The sequence below is a fragment of the Oryzias latipes genome, chromosome 1 (genome assembly GCF_053564925.1).
Source record: "Oryzias latipes strain Hd-rR chromosome 1, Olatipes_Hd-rR_3.1".
Lineage (NCBI taxonomy): Eukaryota > Metazoa > Chordata > Actinopteri > Beloniformes > Adrianichthyidae > Oryzias > Oryzias latipes.
This window is the reverse complement of record NC_136237.1, coordinates 41,142,258-41,161,217: the sequence shown is the minus strand read 5'-3', so window position 1 is coordinate 41,161,217 and position 18,960 is coordinate 41,142,258. Positions and strand designations below refer to the sequence as shown.

The window sequence follows — 18,960 nt, the reverse complement described above, 5'->3', positions numbered from 1 at the left end:
CGCTCTGCCTGAAGGGAGCAGGAAAAGGCTGCGCCGCTGCAGAGCGGCGGTCGGGGTTGTGAGTGAGGAAGCTGTGTGGTCGGCATGTTGCTTCAGAAGCACTTCCTCACACGTTCAAACTCCTGCGAGCCGACAGATCAGACGCCTCTGAGCGCAGTGACCAGGCGGCCGTCCTCTACACGTCAAAGGCCGCTGCTGGTGAGTTTTAACCTTTTTCTGTTCTAGAAGAAGAAATAATTAGCTGGCAGCTTCTTAGATTAGATGCACAGGTGTGTTATTGTGATTTCCCTTCATGGGGATTATTAGATTTCATAATCTCACAAGAACAAATTTTTCTTTTTTCTTTTAGATTTGATATCAAAAATGTTTCTGGAAATGTAAAAGTTTGACATTTCCACGTTACAAACTTTTCTCAGGGAGATTTTTAGAGTCCAGATTTCTGTCATTTTAGTAAAAAAACAAAAAGTCCTCATTGTGGTTGACTGAACTGAATCGATGCTCCACTAGAACAGAAACTGTTCTTTGAAACAAATCTCTGTCAGTTCTCCGCCGCCGCGTCTGCTCTGATGATAAACATCAGTGTGCGTGGCGACACGCCGGCAGCATCACGGCCAAAGCCGCAGCCTTGATTTGTATCGCAGAGCTCGCCGTCGTCGTTTTGCAGGAGTCCTGCAGGACAAAAGGTTTTCCCTTTATTGATTACATGATACGAGGAAAAAAGACGGAAAAATCAACTTTGACCTTTAGACACAAGGTTTTCTGAGCTAAAAACGACAAAAAAATTTAAATTGAACAAAAAAGTCCAAACAGAAACGACATGTGATGCATGTTTACTTAGTAAAGGACTGTTTTACCTATTTAACCAATAAAAAAGGTGTTACTTTCAACAATAAAAGCATGAAATCCTTGTTTTTGACTGAATATTTAAAAATTCATATCTCCTGTTTTCACATTATTGTGGAACAAAAAGACAAAAACAAAAGTTTTACTTTAATTTACTTGAAATACTAAAACATAATTATCTTTTTGAAATCTATTTCACAGTTTTTACAAACTAACAAAACAATTTAAATCAGTTTTATACTGAAAATGTAAAACGTTTTTCTGAAGAAGCAGAAAAACCTTGAAGCAATAAATCAAATCTATGTTTTCATTTCAAACGTAACACAAAGACAATCAAAAATATATCAAATATAAACAATGTAGGGAATAGAGCCCCTCCCTCAAATAACACAAATTAACAGTTCATATTTGTTATAAAGAATATTATAAGGGAAATGACAAATTTTAAGAGACAAATGACCTTTTACTTCTTAAATCAAGTCACAGGAGAGAAGTACTTTTGATACTTTTAGCGTATTTTGCTGACAATATTTTGTGACTTTTATTGTGAAGTTTTTCAACCGTTGTCTTTATTTCTTGTGAAAATAACTACAAACTTATCTCTGAAGAACTAATACCGACGTTTTAACATCATTAAATCGCTTTAAATCAATTCTTTTGCATTTAAGTGGATCATATTTCTCCTGAAATGTGCTGCGCTTCATCAATGCTGCTGTGATTCTGATGACGCTTTGGGTTTGAGTCCAAATGAAAGAAACAGACCGCTCAACGCATTTCCAGCCTCACGGCAAAACTCAGTCTCAGTAGCTCAAGATTTCCATTTTGCTACAAGACGTCCACTTTTATTCTTTTGATTCTAAACCAACTTCTGAGCTCATGTCAGCACCAGATCTGAGGAATTGTACGCCAAACTTTTTTTATATTTCTATGTTCTCATTTGTTACTGTGACATGTGAGGCACATAATGCCTGTATGATATGCAGTTCATTTTTGCAGCCATTGTGAGCATTTATTCTGAAAGGTCTGCGACACAGAATGTAGCTCTGCTGCCCTCTAGTGGACACCAACAGTCTGACAGGGAAGAACTGATTCCACACACGTTTAGGATTTATCTGTTAACAAACAATTTAAATAATTCTTGTTTGTTTTGTTTTTTATTCTATCTTGTGTTGGGGCAGATTTAGAATAAGCTTTTCACCCTTCATCACTGATGCCCCGCTCCTTCTTGGTGAAGCGAGGAAGTCTGCACCTCCTCCGGCACGTGGCGAGGAGCCCAAGCCCCGCCTCCACCCAAGATGAATGCAGCCAGTTAGATAAAAACTGGGCAGGAGCAGCAGAACCTCCGAATGAGAAATCCTCCTCAGCATCGCCGGGGGGGGAGCCTTCTGCCTCCAGCATCTCTGGAAACTCCCTCCCCCAGACCTTCCCTCACAAAGGTGAGGGGCGGAACCCTTTTACGGGTCACAACCATCTCAAGAAGGACTTTTTCTTTATTCCGTTTGGGATTGTTTTGTGTCTGAAACTGCAGAGTCGTGCAACCCTCTGTGGTTGAGTCGAGTCCCGGACAAAGCAGAAGAGAGGAGCATGGAGGCGGGACGCTTCACGCAGACGTTTGTGAGGGAAACCAGAAGCAGCAGCTGCTCCAAGACCGGCGGGCCCAGGCCGGAGTGTCCGCCCTGCAACAAAGTACGGCTGCCGTTGGAGCGCGGCTCCACTGTTTGCTCAGATAGGATGCAAACGTCTTCTGCTGCAGAGCCAAACTCACGGCATTCTCATCGTTTATCTATGAAAACTTCTGAAACATCTTCACAGAAATATGTTTTTCCCCTGATTTTTCATGCTAAACTTGTTTTTCCTCCTTTGCAGATATTTTCATGTTTGTACGATTTAAAAACTTGCATTTGTAAACGTCCTGGAGGCAGATTTCAGCTGTCAGCAACTCAACTCAAATCCAGCAGGACGGATGAAAAGCGGCTGGCGTGCTGGAGTAAGGTACGAGAAAAAAAAAAAACAATAGTTTGAACCTTTATTTAACAGAAAACCTTTCATTATTTCAGTCACCACAGACGCTTTAAAAGAAAACGAACCCATTTTTCTAAAGCAGGTTTAAATGAGCTTGCTTGCATTTCTGAGGTTGTTTAGTTGAAGCTGGGATCTCACTGCTGCTTCACTGGAGACTCAAACTCCCAGCAAACGTCAGGCTCTTTTTCCACGTCTGACCTGCAGGAACTGATGATTCTTAAGTCTCGCATGAGGAAAAGAGGAGGCATTAAACATCTCAGGCAGCGGCTGGAAGAGAAAGATTTTCAATTAAAAGTAGCGTTACTATAAACAATAATCAGTAGAAGTATTACTTATGAGTATAGAGTATCAAAAGTACTTTATAGTTACTGCTATTTTTTCTGGGTATCCTTGTTTTTTAGTGACCTTGTTATTCAGATGCAAACCCGTCGGTTGTGATTTCCTGTTTAGTGACAGAATGATCTACTTCTTAATGTATTATTCAAATATATCTATCAGAAAATGGAATTCAAGTCAGTCTTATTTAGAAGCCCTATATTGTTGTTGTCTCAATTTCACTGAACAGACTGTACAAAACCTAAAATCTGTTATAAAATACAACAGCCTGTATGCTAAAGTAACTAAACAGATAAATATCCTCTGTCTCCTTTTATTCATATGCATTTTTCCTTTAAAAAAAAGCCCATTTTTAAGTGTTTATGAATTAATAAATGCAAAAAAGTTAACCAGACAGCTTCCACCCTGTGTAACTGAATAATAGTAGTTTTTGTCTTTAGAAAGTAAATCTACTTCTGTAAAAGTAAAAAGTATGGAATGGGAAAACTACTCTGAGTGTTCAAATCTGACTGAAAGCCACTGTCGTAAGTGTAACGGGGTTAAAAAAAGGCGCTTCATTTCCCGCCGCGCCTGTGCTGCAGGAGCGGACGTTCGGCTGCACGGTGTGCGGGAAGGCGTTCAAGCGCTCCTCCACCCTCTCCACCCATCTGCTCATCCACTCGGACACGCGGCCGTATCCCTGCCAGTACTGCGGCAAGAGGTTCCACCAGAAGTCCGACATGAAGAAGCACACCTTCATCCACACAGGTGGGGGTCGGTTCCTGGTTCCAACAGGGCGGCGTCTGGATGTAAACTATTTTCTATGAATGACATCACTCAGTCCAGTTCTAACATACAGTCAATGGTCTGAACTGAAACTAAATTAAAGACGGAAAAAGAAACAAAAATACAAAACATCCACTGTTGCAAAAAGTGACGTTTTTCTGACTATATTTTAATTTGTTCTTTTTTTATTAAATGTTTGTGATTGTTTTGTTTTAATTATTTAACTTTGTACACTTTTAACCTATTTTATTTACATATTTATACTTCCGTTAATCTTTCTGTCACCGTAGGTCCGCATGACGAATTTTGCACTTTTAAAATTAAGTTTATTTATTTATCATTATTTATTTGGAAACAGCTTTAGGTTTATAGGGTTTATAGTCAAGTTTATAATGTGAATATTCCGTTTTACCTATTTACAATGTGTAGGTTTGAGTTTAAAAGTCTTCTAAATTTGGGTTTTTTATTTTCATTCTTGTTGGCTCAGCAGAACCACTTGTTTGCATTTGAGCAAAGCAAATATTTATGAATTATTAGCCCCCTCCCCCCCACAGACACACACACCCTGTTGTTTTCATTGTTAGACATGATTCTATTCCGCAGAGTCGCCCATTTTTGTTGGGAAGTTAGGATCCCCATGAATCTTTCAGGAGCCGGCGTTAGAAACCCGTCTGTGGGACTTTGTGGTTGTTTTTATGAACTCTCTAATCTCCTAATCCGGACTCTAATCTGCTTCTGAACCAGGAGAGAAGCCTCATGTGTGTCGGACATGTGGGAAAGCGTTCAGCCAGAGCTCCAACCTCATCACCCACAGCCGCAAACACAGAGACGACCGGCCCCACAGCTGCCCCCGCTAGGCCAGAACCACCAGCTGGACCAGAACCTCCGGCTGGACCAGAACCACCATCACTAAGACCTCAGCGCCAAGTCTCTGGCCGTTCTGTTAAAAACATTTCTCTCCCTCAGAGACATTACAGTCGTGAAAACATTCATCCTCGTTTGTGTCAAAGCTTTACGTTTATTTAGAAATGTTCAGGAAAATTCTGCTTTAAACACAACAGAATCCATTTTTTCAGCATCTTATTCATGTTCAACTGTTTAAAGGAGATCAGATGTTCTTTGTGGATCCAAAAATGAACCATTAAAAAAAAGAAGCAAAGGGAATTACTCTGCTGCCATCAGCTCTTTACTTTGAGCATCTTCATCACTTCTTCTAACATCTAAAAGTGACTTATGATGGATGGATGTGGAGGTTTTCCATCCGTCTCCAACAACCCTTTTGCTGCTGCCTTCATGCTTTCTAACAACAAAGAAATATTCAAGTCCAAACTATCCATTGTCACAAATGCAAATTAATTCCCAGAAAAGGAATGTGATCAGTTTGACGTTAAAGTGATCGTGGATCTGAAAGAACTGTGATGTTTCTGAGAACACGACACAGATTACAGACAACTTTGGTGTTTTTTCTCATAAATTTACATGTTTTAAAGAAAAAAATGTGAAAGAAAGGAGTCAGAAATTCAACCTACCACTTTTAAAGCGGTAAATATACCACTTTACTCTCATAATTTAACAATTACGACTTTTTCTTAAAATTTCTTAAATTTCTTAAAATTAAATTTCTTAAAAAAATTAACATTTTTTGTTGTAGCTTTTACTGCAGGATATTTTTTTCGGAGCTGTTAGTAGCCGTGGTTCTTGTACCACTGAGCTCTGGCGACAACATCATTGGCGTAATCTTTGCCAGTTGTGTGGGCATCCACGTCGTCGCAGGAGTGCACTCGTCCGTCTCCAGTGTTGTAGGCGGCGATGCCTCCTGGACAGACAAAGACGGATGCGTCACAGGACGAGCCTCCGAAACCCTTGGAGCATCGGCGGTTTGGAACCAACCTTTCAGCTGCTGCTCTTTGGAGCAGTTTGGGAATTTCTTCTCCATCCGATGAATGAAATGAGTGAGGATCCCGGTGGCCTGGGAGAGATGCTCCTCGCTGTCCCACGCTCCCTCAGCCTTGTGTCCACCTCCACGAGGATTGACATCAACCTATGAAAGGTTACGCAGAAATCAGAGGGTGCTGAATGGCGCCACCAACAGGGCGTGAGTTCTGGTGCACCTGCATCAGTCCCCAGCCGTTTCCATGGTCCCCCCAGCCATTCTGCAGGACGTTTCCGGCCCTGGACTCCCTGGAGATGATGCCGGCAATCAGAGCTGGATCAACCCCAAGCCTGTGTCCCACCGCTGTGATCTTGTCCTTATATCTCATCATTCTGCCGGCGTCAGTCTGCGCCATGGCGTGTGATGCACTCACACCTGCCCAGATTTGACAAAATAGACTCTGAAACAGTCGACTGCATTAAACCCATAGGAACAATTCTTGATTCACGCATTTCTGATAACCTCTATCTCATTAGCATGATCCAAACCTTCCTAAAAACCCCATTGGGTAGAACTTGGTCCATGTTTTCTCCCCTGTAGTTCATTGTTATTCCACTGGGGGCAGTAGAAGGGTTTTTCCTGCTCTTCTCAAAATGGCTGGAAACGTTTTACAAATTTTCAAAACGTTTTGGTGAGATTTTCGGGGAAGTATCAGGGAAAAATTAATAATTAATACAAATGAATATATGAGAATAAAGCCGTAAAATGATGAGAAAAGCTTAAAAGGTAATAAGAATAAAATCATAAGTTTATTATTTAAAAAGCCACAATGTGGGTCATGCTTTAAAGAAAAATTGTAAATTTCTAAAAATTCTTAAGTAGATGGAGAGAGGTTATATAGCCGTGGGAGTTTTTCCGAAATGTCTGCAACATAAATTAAAGACGTTGATTTGATTATTGAAAAATTTGAAAAGCTAAATTTGACTCTATTTTCCAAAAGGCATGATTTATTCACCGTAAAATTACAACTTTTGTAGCATTCATTTACGACCTTATTCTTGGAAACTAGAATGTTTTTCTCCTAATTGTAAGACTTTATTATAGGAAAACTTTGACTTATTCTCATAACTTTTATGACTTTATTTTTATTCGTTTATTTTTCTTGTATTATGGGGGCCCTAATACTCTGTCATAGACAATAACTCATGTATTGTTATTTATTATCCTAATTACTGTTTGTTTTAAAGAAATAATGTAAACTTTGCCAATTTTTTCTTTACAATACATTTATACGGTTAGGGACCAGACACACCCGCAAATACGGCGAATACGGAGAATAGAAACTGCGAAATTGAGATGCGAATATGCGGGGCAACACTGAATCAAATGAATATATATCAAATTAGAGACAAGGTGCTGTTTTCTCCTGAACACTCCCTTAATCTAATGTTGTGAGCAAAAACGTAACAAATCATCACTGATGCTGTTTATCTCTTATAGAAAAAACATAATCCACATTTTTTTTGTGGATTTCGCCAGAGGATTTAACAAAACATCTTAATTCTAAATCGTTATATTTTTCTGTCAATGCTTTGCTGTGGTGGGTTTCACAGGGTTAGGAAATGGGCCAAACTGAGCGGCTGTGATCACCTGACACCGTCAGCTTGTCCTGTCGGGCTGTTTGAGCCGAGGCTCCTGTGGTTGAAACATTCCTGATGTCTGCAAACACTGCAAGAGTAAAAAAAAAAGGATAGAGAAGGAATATGAGACAGCCTGCCTTTCAGAATAAAACTCTCTGGGTGCTTTTACTTTAACAAGCTGTCAGCAAACACGTCAACCGTGAACCTGTCAGAATAAAACGAGTTTTTGTGGTTCTAAAGTAAAAATCTGTGAAGAAGGAAAGGCAAAGTTTGAGAGCTACAGTCTGAACAGACAAATAAAATCCCTTTTCAGGACTGAGAGATTGGAGAATGTCTTCAGGGCCTAAAAAGACAAATATTTTAAAAAATATGTTATAATTTCTAAAAAATTTGACAGTTAAAAGGGAAGTAATAAGTCCTGGTTCCTTCTACCGGGTGTCAGGAGGAACCAGGATTTGGAGACAACAAAGAGCCTCTATTTTTTATTCTGCGTGGAGAATTATCTGCATTTGATTCAACTGTTTTAGAGATACGGTATTTCCTTTAATGGTGGAAGCCCAAAGATCCTCATTTTACAACTGAAACTGTTCTAAAGAACCAAAACGTGTGAGGTATTTCTGGAATACTGAGGTTTTGTGTTTGAAAGGAATCTACAAAGTTTCTGTAAATAAACGTGAGTTTCAGCAAACTACTTTTGAATGCAGGAAACTCCGTCTGATAAGTCATTAAGCTCTGAATCAAAGTCTTCTGCAAAAACTTACCCCTTTAGGACAAAAAGAGCTAATAATTCAGCTTTTAACGCCTGAGCTCCGAGGAAACAAACATCATCAGCACCACTGCAAAGGTTCAGTCAAAACATCAAAATAATCCAAAAAAATTAACATACTTTGAGATTCATTTAACAAAAATCTGATCAACAGAAACAACATTTTAGGAGAAAATAAACAATATTTATTTCAAGGTGCTAAATGGTAAACCTCCTTTTTGCCAAACGTCCCACAGCAGCAGTTAAAGGTGTTGGTCTTGGCTTTTCTCTGCGGCTTTTCCTCGTGAACAGAACAGTCACTCACTCTTCCTTCTGGTTTCTTCTGGGTGGAGAAGCTGCTGCGTTCCTGTCGGATGTGTGGAGGAAACTCCTGAGGTGGAGGCCGACCCAACCAGCTTTTATACCTGATTTTTACTTTCGTTTGGAAAAGAGAAAGCAGCTGATTTACAAGAAACACACATAAAAACACATACACACACACCCAGACAGGAAGTGCTGCTGCTCAACTGTTAACCCTTTCCTGTATCTGCTCATCATCCATTCCAGCAGAATCTCTAAAGCAACACATTTAGGAAACATAAATACTCATGAGATCTCTGTTTTGTTCTGCGTATCAATAAAGGTAGACAACCTTTGAATGTGGATTGAAACAGGAAACAGATGTTTAGTGTATTTTATTGGTTTCTGACCGTATAGCATTGGAGCCTAAGAAATTCATATTGATGAACTCAGATTCTGTAGAAAATGTTCTTTCTTGATTTGAACCCGAACAGCTCCAACTCAGACTGGTCTCCGTTAAAGTTTGTTTGGACTTTCAGGAGCTCAGCTTTTAGTTTCAGGTTCTTTTCCAAACTGAAAACAGTCAGAAACATCCCGGTGTAAATGCCTTTTCTGTTTAGAGAGAACAACAGGTTTGTATTTTTTTGGCAGACTCTAATCACGTATCGGAAGGGCAAACCGGATGTCAGTTGGGTGTGGTCATGTAATTTCCTGTTTGGAGGTTTCTAGAGTGTCTCATTCAAGTTGTGCTTAAAATGTCTCATTAGTTGCAACCGAACGCTGAGATGTTTATCCGAACTACCCAGCAAATGCGAAAAAAGATTTGCATCATGAAGTGCGTTGAATTTAATATATAATCTCATATAGAGGCTGTCTGTTAGCAAAAGGCAGATTTGTATTGAGTTGAAGTAAAGCAGGTCTACCATAGAACGTGTACATGTAGTGGAAGTACTTTTTCAGACTAAAGTTTAAGTTTACAATATATGGATTGTATTTAAAAAGAAAACTTCAAGTTTATTGCCTCATTTTTAGTGCAGACCAGGGGTCTTCCACCTGTGTGTTCAGAGCCACGTCTCTCTTTGAAGCCTCCGTTGTGGCTCTTTGGTTGAAGAAAAATTCAAAGTTATTGTAAAATAAAAAGTAGTAAAGTAAAATAAAGTAAAGTAGCTCAAACTTTATTCAACTTGTTCACAAACAGAAGGTATCACAAGTGGAACTTTTGACAGATTTTTCTGCAACGCTTACCACAGAAAATCAGAATTAAACTGTTTAAAGGAGATCAGATGTTCTTCATGGATCCAAAAATGAACCATTTAAAAAAAAAAGCAAAGGGAATTACTCTGCTGCCATCAGCTCTTTACTTTGAGATTCTTCATCACTTCTTATAACATCTAAAAGTGACTTATGATGGATGGATGTGGAGGTTTTCCATCCGTCTCCAACAACCCTTTTGCTGCTGCCTTCATGCTTTTTAACAACAAAGAAATATTCAAGTCCAAACTATCAATTATTGTCACAAATGCAAATCAATTCCCAAAGGAATGTGATCAGTTTGACCTGCTTCTAATGATGATGTCATTCCATAAAAGAAGAACTTGGAGGTTTTTTGCAAACAACAAAGCTCCGACATAGAGTGAGATGATCTTCTAAACTGGGTTTTAATATTGTCATGATTATTATTAAGTGCATGTTCGCATGTAGTTTTTTTTTTTTATACCTTGTGGCCAGTACTTGGCCGAAATGACCCGAAAGAAGGGTTAGGATTAGGTTAATACGTGCTAACAACATTTAGCCGTCCAAGAACTTATACTGGAATAACATCAGCCTTTATTTTGTCTGGACCCGACTGGTAACACAAAAATTCACATGATTGTTTGCACGGTTTCTCAGGATTGTTCCGTCCCAAAGCCGCTCCACTGCTTGGAGATACAAATCTTCCGAGAGACACGGTTCTCCTGAGTCCGGCAGTGTGACGGACTGCGGTCCGAAGCTTCCTCCAAAGCACGCAGTAACAAAGCACCCTCCCCTGCCTGCAAACACGCAGCTACGACTGAGTCCAGCTGCTCTGCTCAGAGGCATGCACAGGTCCAACTAAATCTGGTCTGTGTTAAAGTCAGTGTTTATTTGAACTTTCAGGAGCTCAGCTTTTAGTTTCAGTTTCCAGTCCAAACTGGAAAAAAACAAACTGAAAGCAAACAAAAAAGTTCTTCCCATGGTTTGCTTGAATGTTGGGGGAAATCCACAAAGAGCCAAACTCTTCTGGGAAACTGCAAGATTTCAGGAAACGTCTCTCTTGAAGGAAAGATTTTCTACTTTGTGCTAAAACCCTCATTAGTAGCACAGAGGTCAGACGGTTTTTGTAGTTGATGAGTTGGTGTAGAAAAATAAGCTGCGAAAATAACTAATATTTTATTATTTTTTTAAAGCGTTCTTTAGTGTGGTAATATTTTATTATATACATGGATGTAGTTTACTATAAGGCTTAAGAAAAACAGGATATAGACCCTTTAAGAACATGATGACGCGATAAGACACATATTGGTTCATGAAATTCCAAAATCACAGCCAAAATACTGAATTCCTTTGTTTTGGTTTTCATAATTTAGTTTATGATTGATTAAAGAAAAATACTGTTTAAGGAGCCGACATGGTATTCATTAAAACATACCATCAAACCCACTGAGAAACACTGGATCAGCTTCTAGCAAACCTGATAAACCGAAATGTTCAAGATTTTCACTGCCTCAAGAAAAATAAGCAATCTGCAGAAATTACTAATCTTCCCTAAAGTGGCAGTTTTATTTTCATTTAGTGAGTAAACTGGGACACAGCCTGCAGTTTACTGCAGGTAAGTTAGAAACTATGGATAAGAAAACTCAACAGTTTTCGTAAACAGCGATTGTATCCTGATGAAACTCCACGTAGTTTTATGAGATTCTCAAACCGGCAGAGAGAGTTCTGTTATTCCCGGAAATGTTCCCAGGTTTTAATTTCTCCAAAGAAGGCGTCACCCGGACAGGTGGTGTAGTTCACCACCTGTCTGTGGCCCTGGATGGAGAAGTTAGCCGCCAATGCCCCTCCATCAACAGCGCACTGCGCAAGTCGGTCGCGCAGCAGGCGCGTGGCGTGGCGGGAAGGCAGCGAGGCCGTGTAGTTCCCGATGACCGCCACACCATAGCCGATGCTGTTGTGTCCTCTGGTGTGGGTGCCGCGGTAGGTCCAACCCCGCCCTTCATAAATATATCCATCAGAACCCACCACGAAGCTGGAGGTGGGGGCAGAGACAGAACAGCACTCGTTATTTACCCGCTGATAAGGCCTTCGGGAAGGAACAAGAACAATTTAACAAAAGCTGTCAATTCAAACACGTAACTGTTTCATATGTAAAGTAATGCTAGAAGACAGCAAAATAAACTGAGATTAATAATTCAATCTAAAAAAAGCGTGACTTCATAGCGTGACCCCCCCCCTCCCCCGGCATTCCAAACAGGAAGTACCCACTGGCTCCAAGACGCCAAAATCCTGTCGACTTCTACAGAGAAATAAATGGCTGTTGCTCAGTTGGCCAAGCAGTTGGTTAAGGGTGGGACTGGCAACTTGGAAATCAGGGTTCAATTCCCAGGATGCACAAATCTAGGTTTTCCCTGTGCCAGTCCCCAGCCCACATCCACCATAAAAATCCCTGCCACCTCAGCAAATCAGTGACAAAAGGTGAACAGCAACTCTAAAACCTGTTTTTGTTGATCACCCTTTTCATGGTATTTTTACTCTAGTTCTAGTTATTCAAGTTGACCAATCAGATGTCTAATTAAAAGTGGGTGGAGCCTGCTGACCCCCACATCCAACGTTCAAAATGTTAGACTGATTTTGTGTAGCCTGCTTTCAAGTGGTAGAGGTGTGACCGTCCAAGAAGCTCACTATAGATTGATTCACTGACGACGTCTGGCTCCAACATGGCAACATTTGTAAAAATTGCAACTGAGTTGACTTATTTTGGTTGGTGATCGTAGTAAAAGGTTTTCTATGGATGACGTCACACTCAGTCCAGTTCTCGTAGACCGTCAATGGTGTGAATGAATCTGCCATCTTCATCCATCCATCCATTTTCTAAACCTGTTGTGTCCCTTTCGGGGTCACGGGGGCTGCCAGAGCCTAACCCGGCTACTCTTGGTCACCAGGTCACCAGTCTGTCGCAGGTCCGCCATCTTTCTTTGCGAATTTAAAGTAGCCTGTTAATACCAAATTTAGCATTTCTTTAGATAACCACCAGAGGCTGGTTTTAGGAGGGAGCAAATGTCACCAAGGATGGGTGTATATCAGCTTTGTGATGTCAACAAATCAAAATCCAAATGATTTATTAGATTGTATCTGTTTTGGGAAAATGAAGCACGAGGTGACATACGGCTCTTCCTTTTCTGAAGATGAATCCAGTCTTGAATTTTCCATAAGAAGACCTCATGTTGGGCCAAGACACGGGCTACAGTTTATAAATCTGCCCTGTTGTATTGCTGCAGCCTCACTACCTGTAGTGGTCAGTCTACAACTCAAACACTGGACTCTGGAACCACCAACTGGTTTCTAACCACACGTGAAATGCGATCAAACCGTTTATGAGTCGCAACGTTAGAGCAGAGAAGCATGAATCAAAAATCAAGTCAGAAAGACAAAGGAAATTTAGAACTTAGAACAGTTAAAAAAAATACCTGTTCACCACCAGGCTTTTCTCGTTTTCTCAAAAATGGTTTAATCCAGCTCCATCTAATTTAGGTGTTTGGTTTGAAGGTGGCTCACCTGTATCCAATGTCGTCCCAGCCCCGGTCCTCTTGGTGAAAACGCTGCATTGACCTCATGTCTCGTGAGCAGTTTGGAAAGGACAAACAGGGCGATGAGGGCAGATAGGTGTGGTGAATGTAAAGATACTGGAGGGGGAGCGAAAGTGGGACTGGTGTCCCCTGCTGTGGTTTGGCTCCCCACTGACAGCGAGGGATGATCTGAGGACAGTCTGTCGGTGGGAAAAGTCACCGGTTAGAAAACTAACCATCACACCCAAATCACAGATACAACAACAGGCTGATACAAGACGGCAGGCTCTTTCATTCTGCCTCAAAACGTCCCAACTGTGTTTGCTGTTTCTTTTAATGAATCAGCCGACCAATGTTGGGTACCAATATACAATTTCAGGCAGTGTGTGAATCTCTGTTACGGCGCATCAAACTGCTCTATCCTGTCTGAGGACTGTCGGTTCATCCTTTAGTTGCAGCACAAGCAACAACAATATTTTAAGGTCAATGACTGTAGAGAGAAAAGGTTCATGTTTTTCTACGGGCGACAGGTCATAGTGAATACTAATGCAGCATGTAAGGATACGTCGGGTTGAAATAGGTCAGACGCAGGCGTGTCATTTGGATTTTTCTTTTTCAAACCCAACCCTTTATGGGTCAACCCCCTGTATGGGTGCAGCAGCTTTGTCCGTAGAGGTTCATAGAGAGGAGTGGCTGCATCTTAAGGGGAGCACAGGTGTGCTTTACAGGAAAATGTAGGGTTCAGGCTTGCACGGCCTTAACCCTTGTGCTATCTTATGGGATCCAGATGACCCCACCTTTACAGTGACGTGTTCTCCCTACCATGACAAAGGTGGATAAAGGTGGAAAGATTTCATGTAATCCATGGACACCAGTGAAGATCACATAATCATTGAAGAAAAGAGATTCAGCGCACTGTCTAGTGGGTCTAGATGACCCAACTCCCAACATTAACACGCCTTGGCTAGCACAAGGGTAAAGGGACGTAAAATGGAACGTACCATGGTCGTGCATCTGGTAAGCGTATCGTGAAGTATTCGTAAGGCTAATGGAAATTGATGTACCGGTAATGTTGTTGTCCTTGTTGACCACACGCAAATGTGGCACGCACGAGGTGTACACGTGATATGTAAGACGCCATAGAAAGCCCATTACATGTCCACCCAAACTATACTTTGATTGTCTCATTTGTAACAGTTGGGCTGCATGCTAGGAGCGCGCATTTACCACATGAACAGCACTAACGGACTCTGTGCACAGTTCACCATAAATTACCCATACATGTCGTATAAGTGTTCGTTATGACCTGTCGCCTGCAGCATGCACGTATGAAGAAAAAAAGGGGTTAAGGACCTCGATATTTCAGCTTTGACCCCTTATTCTTCTGCAGACAGCCCATATCCACCTGTAACGGCAGTTAGGACGAAAGCACAAAATCATGATGTGCAGTCGTAAGTCTTTACTTTAGAATAAAAGCTTTTTTGGGGCGAGTTCTCTTCATTATTCCACTTAAAAGCTGTCCATGGATAATTGTCAGATATGAATTAAACTGAGCTTTGACATCATTTATTGTAAATAAATAAAATTCCAAAGTTTGTAATCTTATCCTGGAGTTCTGTTGGTTCTAGCTCACCCCAGTACTTGTGTACAAACTCCTGCAGACCATCCTTCACCGCCTTTCCCACTCCGGTGTCCAGAGCAATCCATTCTGTCTTCTCCAGCTTCCAGACCAAAGCCAGCGTCTCCATCACAGTGATGTGAAGGTCAGACGACTCCAGCAGGGACTTTGAAAGCTCCCGTCTCTTTGGGCTGATGTGGGTAGCTACAGCATCGAGACCCTGTTCCTGCAGAGTGAAAAAGTAGAACCCCTTCAGGATTTCACTCAGGGCCCGTGTCTGTTCAGGTGCTGCCGGGCTGTTCAGGTCCATGCCCAGTATCAGGCCGTCCATGCCCCCGTTGATGATCGCGTCTGTGGCCAGTGTCGCGTGCCGAGACAGCTTGTAGACTTTGGGGCGCTCCACGTCATCCCAGCACCCGTTGGGCCCCAAACGAACAGATGCAGGAAAGTCCTGTAAGCTTAGGAACGTGAGGCCCAGCCTCCTGCCGAGGGTGATGGGGAAGATCCCCACGGGTGAGCCCCCCTCCACCTTTGCTTTCAGTCCCAACTCAATCCCTAAGAGCAAAGGTGCAAGTGCCACCGTGGTGCCGTCGGGAGCGAGGACCACGCCCCGCTCCTCTCCACGGTCGGTCACAATGTGGTGGATGGCCTTATCAAAGAAGCTGAAGGACGATGCGTTCAGAATGGCCTTCTCCAGAACGTCTGAGCCGCTGAAATTGTACGACTCGCCCAGGAAATGGGTGGTCATCACGTCATCGTGACCGGCGGTTTTCCGCAAGGCTCTGAGTAGATCCAGGGGGGACAGACCGGGGGTGGAGTCCTCCACCTCGCGAACAGCCTCTATGAAGCTCTCCATGTTACGCAAGTGGGCCCCTGAAAGTGTGTTGGTTAAAAACATAAGGCATGCTGGGTAAAGATCTGAAAAAATGGTATTTAATCTAATGGTTCCTAAACAAATGGATCCAAAATGTATTCAGTTCATATATATGGCAATTAATCAAGAATAAAATTCTAAATGAAGATACATCCAAGTAAAATTAATTTATACCCCATTTTAGATGTAAAAAAGTCCAGACTGGACTGATGAGTTTTTAGGAATAGTCATTAAGAACAATTTGAACAAAACACTGCTGTAGGGAATCGACTCGCACCCCGATAATCTGTTAAAACAGAATCAGATCAAAACAATTGAGCTGCTCTCTTCAGTTTAGAGAAATTTGATAAACAAGTAAAGGTCAACAGAGCAGGAAAAGTCCATTAAGGTCCCACTCCCGTGTTTTCAAAGCGTTCCCAGTGGTCTTTTAAGTACGATGATGCCGTTTTTAGCCAATATCTAAAAACCTGTGTTGATTTCTAGGACATAGTTTCTTAAACCCACTAGCTTACAGCCCCCTCACACCTCACACAGCTATCCGGCCGTACAGCTTTGAGCCAGATTCCAGCTCAGACCGGGAAAACAACGATATTCATGGATCTAGTCGCCTAATCGTGGATGCATTGGAATGGGGCGGAGCAGGAAGCCCGTGGCTCCGCCCACTGTAGTTTTCTACATCACAAATGCAATCTTTTTCTATTTTTTTTATTTACAAAGATCTGAATAAAGAAATACTCAGAAATGCAATTTTGATCTCACTTACTTTTCATCAGAGTGGGTCTTTAAATCTTGCAGGATTCACAGCCTGCAGTTTTTTTCCTGCACATGTATCTGTGTGTAAACTGGTTTTTGAATTCCTTTTTTGCATTCTGACCTCAGGTCTAAACTTCCTGCCCTCTGCAGTTTTTTGTTTGTCTAATAAATTCTCCCGCTCCTGATTTATCCGTCGTTCACTTCCACAACACCAGACAACAATCTGATCTGCCTAAAAAGGCTGAGCACTGAAAAGTTGAAGCTAACTAATGACTTAAAAGACGACGACACGTCAGAAAAACAGTGAATAAAATACAAATAAGTCTGAAAAGCAGTTGAGGGAACTGACCTGTGGGTCTGCTGCACACAGCTGAGAAGTGGAACAAAATCACAACAAAGCACGCCGGTACAAATGGAGTCATGTTACATCCAGTTAAAGTTCAAATTTATCTGCAATAAAAAGTCAGGATAGTAACTAAAGGGAATGTTTTGTCCTCCTCAGTGTAACGTCCAACAAGCAGAGCTGTCCAGATTTGTTTTGTGTAGGTGAACGTCTGCAGCCTTCTGTTCCAACAGGACGAGTACTCTTTGTACACTAATATTGATTTATCCAAAAGTTCCTGTGTGTAGTTTGCACCCCAGGTTGTTTAGGAGGTTCTGATTTTAAAAAATCCTTTCTCTCTTATAAAACTCCAATCGAACCTGAAGATACAAGGAGTGACAATTATTTTTATTTGCCATCTGGTTTTATTAACGTATTTGTTGTTTACGCTGCGATGTCAGAAACTTCAGTCACTGATAAACTCATTAACAATTAACCAATAACAGATTTTGTCAGAAAGCAGTGAGAGGGATCAGGAACGGGTTTACTTTAGTCTGTTTCATCAAAGAATCAATAACCTGAAAGTAAAAAAACACAGAAAAAGCAATAAAAAGAAAGCTAACTAAAAAGTTGTAGTTTTAAGGGATAGAAATGTATAGCGGCTTTATGTTGATATAATATTTTAGAGCATCGAACAACCTTTGGAAATTTGTTGTTTTTAACTTTGGTGACAGTTCATAACAGAACTTTTTTGCAGTGACGACAGAGGACAGAAAAACGACTTTTCAGCCGAGACATGTTTTCTATTTCTACTACTTTTTCTGTGACTTTTATTTTGAAACCATATTTCCCAGCTGTATTTATTTATTTTTTATTTGCAACTCCACAAACAGCATGCTTGCAATGTATGTGCGCCCCAGTAGGTGGCACCCTACTCCACTGTCCTGGAACCACAGAAAAAAGTAGCTCAACAACTTTGGAGTCTTTGCTCAGAAGGTGTTTCTATGTGCCGAGCCTCCAGGATCACCAAGAACAGGATCTGGCTGCCATCAGCTGGGATTACATCAAACTATGAGATTGTTATTTTGAAAAATGTGGGGAAAACGACTTCACATTAACTTGTTTTTATATGATGAACACGTGAGACAAACTGAAACGTCTCGACCTTCACACAAAGTCCACCTTCCATACTCCCTTTATCTACATGGATGCCTTCAAATAAAAGCATTTTTTAATTTTCTGCCTTGTTCAAATAAAGTTATTTTTTGGGCAAATCCCCAGGTGTGATTTTTGTGTGTGTGGGGAAGCCCATCGAGTCGACTGTTGTTGTGAATTTGGGATATATAAATAAAATTGAATTGAATTGAATTGGGGGGAGGGGTTTGCACTTTTTTGTGTGATGCTGAGGTTTAATATTTTATCTAGTTTTTTATAAGTGAAAATAGTGAATTATCCACAGAAACTACCCCCAAAAAAAGCAGCTTCTACTGTCCGTCACATCCGTCAGCTTGTTATGTTCAAACCAAACTCTTTTTCCTAAACAAAAATTGACTCACTTAGGGCGAAAAATATTGTTTCCATTTACAAAAGTGCTAAACATGTGAAACAAAAAGTTGAGAAATAATGGAGAGCTGATGAGTCATGATTGAAGAAAAAGGATGGAGGCGTTTCTGAATAAAACAACTCTTGGATGACAAAGTCTCTTTTTGAATCAATTGCTGATTTGGGATCAATTCAATTGATCCTCAGAGATGCAGAGGCGCCTCCAGAAATGTTTCATGGGGGGTGGCCGGTATAGGGGGCCATTTTAAATCTTGGGGTGGCACACAAAAACCATGAGCTATATTTTTTAAAATAATTCTACTAAACGTAGTAAAAGAGCCTTTAGAAAACTAACAGAAAGTTAAATGCCTACTGATAAATATTGATTTATTGTGTTTATATTTAATGCTTAGGTGTTTCTGCTTGGGGTGTTCGGCTCTTAACTGGGAGGCATCTATAATGAACAAAAGTCAGTTGTTCTGAAATAATAATAATAATACCATTCCATGGTAATTATTTATTATA

At 41.0% G+C, this 18,960-nt stretch overlaps 3 protein-coding genes across 3 annotated transcripts; 1 reads left to right on the top strand and 2 right to left on the bottom strand.

The window, feature by feature from the left end:
- Positions 1–57: 57 nt before the first annotated feature.
- Positions 58–5,130, top strand: LOC105354347 (uncharacterized). Its single transcript, XM_011476978.4, has 6 exons — positions 58–198; positions 2,022–2,279; positions 2,372–2,529; positions 2,710–2,835; positions 3,783–3,948; positions 4,711–5,130. Exons 2-6 carry the CDS (start codon positions 2,054–2,056, stop codon positions 4,821–4,823), a joined length of 789 nt encoding a protein of 262 aa, XP_011475280.1. The 5' UTR covers positions 58–198; positions 2,022–2,053; the 3' UTR covers positions 4,824–5,130.
- LOC101163714 (lysozyme g) lies at positions 4,965–8,715 on the bottom strand. Its single transcript, XM_004065502.4, has 5 exons — positions 8,550–8,715; positions 7,490–7,567; positions 6,078–6,274; positions 5,857–6,007; positions 4,965–5,782 (listed from the first exon to the last, which is right to left on the bottom strand). Coding segments are annotated over exons 1-5 (561 nt in total). The 5' UTR covers positions 8,551–8,715; the 3' UTR covers positions 4,965–5,648.
- Positions 8,716–9,678: 963 nt separating this feature from the next.
- On the bottom strand, positions 9,679–17,132 carry LOC101163952 (N-acetylmuramoyl-L-alanine amidase). Its single transcript, XM_004065503.5, has 4 exons — positions 16,921–17,132; positions 14,960–15,817; positions 13,316–13,526; positions 9,679–11,789 (listed from the first exon to the last, which is right to left on the bottom strand). Exons 1-4 carry the CDS (start codon positions 16,991–16,993, stop codon positions 11,486–11,488), a joined length of 1,446 nt encoding a protein of 481 aa, XP_004065551.1. The 5' UTR covers positions 16,994–17,132; the 3' UTR covers positions 9,679–11,485.
- Positions 17,133–18,960: the final 1,828 nt, after the last annotated feature.